Genomic DNA, 7134 nt, shown 5'->3' on the forward strand with positions numbered 1-7134 from the left:
TTTTTTTTTTTTTTTTTTTTTTATGTGACAACCCAATCTTTGATTGTGACCTTTTTGCACCTAGATGCAACCAGACAACAAAATGGACGTTGCTTATTTCTCAAGTTATCCAGCTCACAAGGTTTACGTTTATACCATATGACGGCAGCCATCTTGGATTTTGATGTGGCATTGCAGTTTTTAAAATGAAACTTTTTTTACACCTACATGAAGCCACACGCCAAAATGGACGTCAGTGCCTCATTTATTGTTCCAGTTATCGTGGTCGCAACAGGCACGGACGGACAGACGGGGTGTTTCCAATCGCCGCTCCGCGATGGGGGACAACATCATCTCACTGCTAGGCTCTGTCTGGTCTTTGACAAAAGTGTTGGAAACAAAACATCTGTTCCATCGTCTCAGATATCCATCCATCCATAAACCTGTTGCCCTTTCCTCCCCCTACCTGCACTGCAGGTCACAGATGTTTTTAGAAAACTCCCACACAAACATTTGTCATTTCAGCACAATTTTCTGCGACTGTGTGGTTAAAAAAGGACCAACACCTCCATTCTTCCACGTCAGAGGAGTCGGCCGCAGGTTGGAAATAATGGCAGAAATTTAAGAAAAGAACAGGGTGAATTAATAAATCGTATAATTCCCATGTAGCAGTGTTTTCTATGAGGAAGCAGAGAACCTACAACCTCAGCCCATATCAGTGCGCTGCTTATTGTGTTATGTGAGGCTTTACGAGCACGGGGGGACTCGGGATGTCAACATCTATCTTTGTATGCCCATAAAGCCTCGTGTTGTAGGGCTATTTCCTGTAAATGGTTCGGATTATGTTCCTGCTTTAGACCAGAACTTGCACTTTCTGTCAACGACTTTTCATCTCAGCCATCAAACGGACTCACACTGAATGTTTTAACCTGAGAACATGTTTGGCACCTCTGAACTCTAACTGACAGTTGTTGAGTTCCCTCCTAATGTGATTCAAAGACTTCCCCTGGGCCTCTTCTTAATTGGGAGGAGATCATTAGTACACTGTAGCCGTATAATCTTTTTTTAAGCATTTTGTAATAAGACAGAGACCAGCTGGTGTCCGCGGAGAGTCTCTCAGAAACCCACAAGATTAAAGTCCTCCAAATGACCGCCTTTGGTCGTGAGCTGAGATCTCCCCTTTAATCAGACATCAGACACGAGCGTTTCTCCAACAACGGTCGCATGAGGTGCGAGGAACCCTCGTCAAAACTGCCAGCCAATTAGAAGGGACACGAGAAAGATGAAAGCCCAATTATCACGTCGTCCTCGGCCACACGCTGAACCAATTATCAGCAGAGAGCAGCGGACTCACCTTTACTTTGAGCGGTCGGCGTCGTGTGCAGGCGGCGACAGGACGGACGCCGGGACACTTAATTGATCTTCATTAAGTTAATTATGACTGTGATGTGGAGCGGGGATGAAAACAGGTCACGCTGTTGCTTGGTTCCATCTGAATGTTCTGAGGAATGATTTCTACTGACCTTGAAGGTGGAGAATGAACGTGACGGTTCTCTTCTGTTTATGTCTGTTAGCAAAATATATCATGAACCACTGGACGGATTTTAATCAAACTTTCAAAATTAATCCTTCATTTACAACTGGTTAACTTTTCATAGTCGATCCAATTCAAGATGGCCGCTACAGCTAACTAATCTTGGGAAACTTAATCAGTTTCACGTGTTTTTTGCAGCGGTTTGGTGTGGTAGTAGCTGAGACTGATCCTTGCCACATACTACAAGCTCTAACTGTTTGTAAAATCTGTTTTTCAAATATTCCCATTAACTCTTGGAGTCAACTCAGTTTGTCTGTTAGCAAAATATCTTTTGACGTACTGAACAGATTCTATTGAAGCTACCAGGAAGTAATCGTAGGTTCCACATCTAAGACTAAATACCTTTTGGAGATGTTCAAATTCAAGATGGCCGCTACAGATGATCAACCTTCACCAACACAACACTGACTATAATTCAGTCAGTTTCACAGATACTAAAGTTTTGAAGTGGTAGTAGTTGAGAGTCATTCCTAATGAACTCTGGGCACTAACGCGTCTCTCTGTGCAAGATGAGATTCCTTCAATAATTGCTGGTCTGTTAACTCTGAGAAGATTTAGGACCCTTGGAGCATAGGCGTCGCAACAATTATATGTGACGGGGACATGTGCCCCCACATTTTATAAATATTCATTTGGACCCCCCCCCCCCCACACACACACACACACACACACACATTTACAATGAAATATTAGTTCACCCACCACTGTTTCTATTGCTACGTGAATGAATCCATTCCACTTGATTAATAGGAGAAAAGTCAAACCACTAAAAGTCCACTCCAGGTTTTCCTGGTTACCAACAACAACTCTACACAGTGTTGCCAGGTGTACGATAATTATCGCATTTGTACGACAATTTTTCCATCTGTACGATCAATAATCCCAAAAAAGGCCAAATATACGATAATTTGATCATTACTTGAATGTGTGGTTGTAATCAGCTTGTCGCAACTGTCGGTCGGAGGGTTTTTTATTGTGAACCCTGAAGGCATCTGTGTCCGCAAACAGATGCACGATTGGCTTCGTGCTTTTCTAAATGTTACCTACGAGTGACGTGTTTGCCTCAGAACAACGGCCGTGATTGGCTGAATAGTCCGCTGCGCCCGCCCCATGAGTGAGGAAAAGAAAAGAAGAAGAAGCCGAGCCGGTCTGGAAGAAGAAGGGGCTCATTAGTTCCCACCCGTCATTGTTTATGGGGGACACATTAGCCTAACGCAACTGTGGGGCAGCTGATGAATCCATTCCGTACTGACGCCACAAAGATGAGAGTGCCTGTTAGATGCTATTCAACACTAGTGACTTCAATAGACGTTATTTTGGCTATGACGATAATTTCCCTCAAAACACGATAACTTAAAACTCTAGTACGATAATCCTACATTTCCCACCTGGCAACACTGACTCTGCACCACGTGCAGCGTTTCCCCGAGGTCACTCGGCTTGGCAGGGCGCTCATCTCTGAGGGTTTTATTTCTTGTTGACGAGGCAGGAGGACGGGGGAGGGGGGAGGAGACACCCTCTGTGTTGTGCACTAGCTTAGCGCTACGTTAGTGCCGGCAGTTGTTGACCAGGGTGGGGTTAGGTTGCATGACACAAGCGGAGCGCTACGTCTGTAGCATCTTAGCTAGCGCGTCTGTATTATGCTCCACTAACGTAGCACTACGTCAATGCTGGCAGTTGTCAATTGGGGGGGGGGGGGGGGGGGGGGGTGGTGGGGGGCGCGGGAGGGGTGGGGGGGGGGGGGGGGGGGGCTGTTGGTCAGGCTACTCTAAAATACTGTAGTTATTGAATCAAGTGTTTCCTTATGTAGGTAAACGTAGATGTTTAACGTCCTGTTAAAATACACCAGAATGCAGGAAATGGCATCTTTATTCAACATTTTCAGGGGGAGGACCCCCAGACCCCCCCCCCCCCCCCCCCCCCCCCAGTGTGTCCCCCACACATACACATTATAAATGCTTCTGACAACAATGCTGTGGAGCGTGTGGTCGGTGCACTTCAAAATAAACAGAATCATGGTTTTATGCTAGAAGCATATTTCAAAGTTCTTATTTCCTCGACCAGCTTTTTTCCTCTGAACTGCTTTCCATCGTGGGTTTAGCATATTTTTTCACACAAAGTAAGATTTCTACAAGAAAGCCTTTGTGTTTGTGTGTCACTCCCCACCTTTCCGCTCCAGTGCACGGATGGCTGCACTGTCAGCAGCCCGTCTCTGCCCTTGCATGTGAATAAACACCATCTGAGCTGGCTGGCTGCGGACCATATCTGACAGGAAGCTGCCACCCAGAGATCTCAGGGATCTGACCCCTGTCCCCAGAGAGCGTCCAACGGGACATTGCGGTGACAGGGTTTTCTCCCTGTCGATCCACACGCTGATTCGCCGTACACCCTTGTCCTGCTCGACTCAGTCGGCTCGCCTGTCTGCTCCGTGCATTAGAAATAAGCCGGGCCCGCCTTGGAGGATGCAATGAATAAAATAGCAAGCTCAGGATAAACATGAGCCCGGAAGACGCCTGTCACTAAGATTGATGGTTCCCCAGAATTTGTGTTGTCTTCCTGTCAGTCCCATAAACTTTTCTTTGCTGCATAATAAGTCTGTCAGCTGAACAGTCGCGTCGACGCCTTTTAAGGGAACGCTGAGGTACTTGTGCTTTCAGGAGTGTCTCCCAGAGTCTGAAGGCAGTAAATCACCATCCACTGCATGAAAGAAGGCTCAGCTCCTGCATTTCCAGCTGGTGTTCAACACGAACGCACCTCGGTTAAATTCAGCATTTCATGCCACCTCATCAACACATGAAGTCATACGTGACGTTTTCCCGTCCGCGTGAAAAATACAAGGGCTGACTCACTTCTTAACGACCTCCGATTGAAACATAAAAAGTCTTTACAGGTTAAAAATCATATCATCACATCACGTGACGAGAAAAGTCTGACAAATAACTGAAGGTCTGCATCAGATGTGGAATAAAACCATCTTTCACTCTTCGGTCCTTTCTGAGGCTGAACACGTTATAAACATTACTGTTGCAACTCACGGACACAAATTCTGTAAAGAAACATGTCTCCGCTGCAGTCAGCGCGCTGGAGTTACATGATTCTCCTTCCTGTGCAGAACAACACGTGACATGTTGTTTTCTTACAAACACAATCAACTGAAACAAAAACTACGAGGAAGACGTGTAAAGTGGCGACCGCGAGAGATTACGGGGAGACGGAGCTCAGCGTCGATCCTGGGTGAGTCGATTACCTGAATGAGTGCAGCTGGGGGATTGATGACTGACAGCTGACAGGGGTAAGACAAGCAGAAAAAAACTCCCACAAAACTTCAAGCTGCCAGACAGAAACAGGAAACTAGACGTCAACGAATGAAGGAAATCCACAAACGACTAAATAAAAACCCGAAGAAAGGCCAAACGGTGCCGCGTTCGTAGGCAGACAGAACTCTGTTGGCGCTTCCATCTTCTAATAACATTTAAGGAGCACATTTATCTTTTTGAACGCAGTTAGAGCAAGAAAACTGATGGATTGGTTGATTTAAACTTTAGATTAGTGAATTATCAGCTGATAAATCCCACGTTGCTGAACATCACCTTCATGACCACGGTTTGTTTTTCTGCCTCTGCTTTTAAAATTATTGATGGGTTTAAATTTATTATTTAAAAAAAGTGTTTTTAACCTGTACTGTTTTACTGGCACCGTACTAAACTGACTTATTATTAAAATAAAACAAAAGAGAGAGAGAAAAATAAAACTTTTGTTGGTTTCAGCTCATCTTTTAACTTTCATTTAGCTCTTGGCGACAAGTTCTGACCAGAGGCGGCCCGTACAAAAGATTAAAAAAATGTTTCTATCAAACAGGTTCAAATTCAAACATTTATGTTACAGTAAAATCTGGAACAGCAACAAACAGTCACAGAAAACACAGAATCCATCCGAGTGCGTTCATTTGTCGTAGCCCGATCAAAGATGTTCAAGGTGTTGAGTGATTGACAGGTGTTAAGCCACACCCCCTTGATTTGCAGCTCACTGGGGTTAATTGTGTTCGTCCCAAAGGCCAGCGTGTCGTGCTCATGCAGGGTCACAGCTGATCCTCACCGGAGAACAGCTGACATTTAGCTTTTTTTAACCCTGAACATTTCCTGCTTCGTTTTGTAACAGCTCAGTTCATTCCAAAAGAAAAAACAAACTTCTGAAATGATTTACGATGCTCTGTGTTTAGATGCAGTTAACTCAACTAAATGCACTGCCTTATAATAAATGCCTGCCCTCTTTAGCTGCAGGGGGTTCGTAGTCAACGGTAAAACGATCTGCTGCCGTGTGGTTGTGGAGCGTCAGCCGGACGTTACCTTGGTTTTGTCAAACAGCGCGTGGTTGTCCAGCAGCATCCGCCGCTCCAGTCGAGCAAATCGTCTCAGGTCTCTCTCGAACTGCTGCAAAAAGCAACCGATGACACCGTGAGGATGAACTCTGCGTTTTTATCTTGATAACAAGCTGGACGCCTGTAGAGCTTCGTTTGGTTAAATCATCTGAAATGGACCTCGCGTCAGAGAAAGATTTCATTTTGTTTAAAGGCTGGCGTTAAAGTGTTTTCCTCATGCGACAAGACGAACCCACGGTGTCGTTTAGTCCGTATCACCTGTCGTACCCTGGAGCCGCTCCAGCCCAGAAGAGTAAAGGCGTAACGATCCATGGGTGGGGACACCAAGTCCACACGGACAGCCCTCCACGTCCTGCTGTCCCCCTCAGCGCTGTGGAGACCCCCGTCCACCCGACTGCCCTCCAAACGCAGAATCAGGAAGCACTTTGCAAAGTGGTCCATGGCCTCGAAGCGGCGGCTGGGAAGCTTCGACAGGTCAAAGGTCGAGGCTTGATAGTCACAGAACAGGAGAACGCCCTGATGAAGAACATCAAATGAAAGAACAAGCTTTTTTTTTAGACGTCAGAGACTTTCTTTAAAACTAAAACAGCCATTAGTCAATTTAGATCCTTTAACTAATCTCTAAAACAGAAACATAAAATTAAAATTATCTGGATATTTTTTACCTGGATTAGGACGGTAAGTCTGGATTTCTCAAACCAGAAGAGAAAAAGCTCAGAAGAAGAAAATAAACTTTCATCTTTGGACCAGACACAGAACCCACCACACAGAGGTTAAAACTACTGAAGTGTTGACTGAAATGATCTAAATAAATCTGTTTATAATCTGGGTTGCATGGTGGTGCAGGGGTCAGAGGTGTAAGGGTGAGGGTCTGCACCCTGGCCCCTCTGGGTGGAGTTTACATGTTCTCGCCGTGGGTTTTCTCCGGGTTCTCCGGTTCCCTCCCACAGACCAAAAACCTCCATGTTGGGTTCAACACACTGTCCCTGTGTGTGTGAGAGAGTGGACAGTTGTTTGTCTCTGTCCCTATGATGGACTGGAGACTTGTCCAGGCTGTCCCCAACCTCTTAGAGTGCTAGGTACCAGCTCCTCCACAACAAGTGAGTAAATGAGATGGTGTGCTTTTAGGATGGATAGATGGATGGATGGATGGATGGATGGATGGATGGATGGATGGATGGAT

General features: G+C 45.5%; 1 protein-coding gene across 1 annotated transcript in view; it reads right to left on the reverse strand.

The window, feature by feature from the left end:
- Positions 1–7134, reverse strand: part of dntt (deoxynucleotidyltransferase, terminal) — a 95486-nt gene that overhangs the window by 23531 nt on the left and 64821 nt on the right. The window contains exons 7-8 of the mRNA XM_037688217.1: positions 6219–6467; positions 5920–6003 (exon numbers count right to left, since the gene is read on the reverse strand). Coding sequence (XP_037544145.1) covers positions 5920–6003; positions 6219–6467 — 333 coding nt within the window. The remainder of the gene's footprint in view (positions 1–5919; positions 6004–6218; positions 6468–7134) is intronic.

The sequence above is a fragment of the Nematolebias whitei genome, chromosome 1 (genome assembly GCF_014905685.2).
Source record: "Nematolebias whitei isolate Nwh7 chromosome 1, NemWhi1, whole genome shotgun sequence".
Lineage (NCBI taxonomy): Eukaryota > Metazoa > Chordata > Actinopteri > Cyprinodontiformes > Rivulidae > Nematolebias > Nematolebias whitei.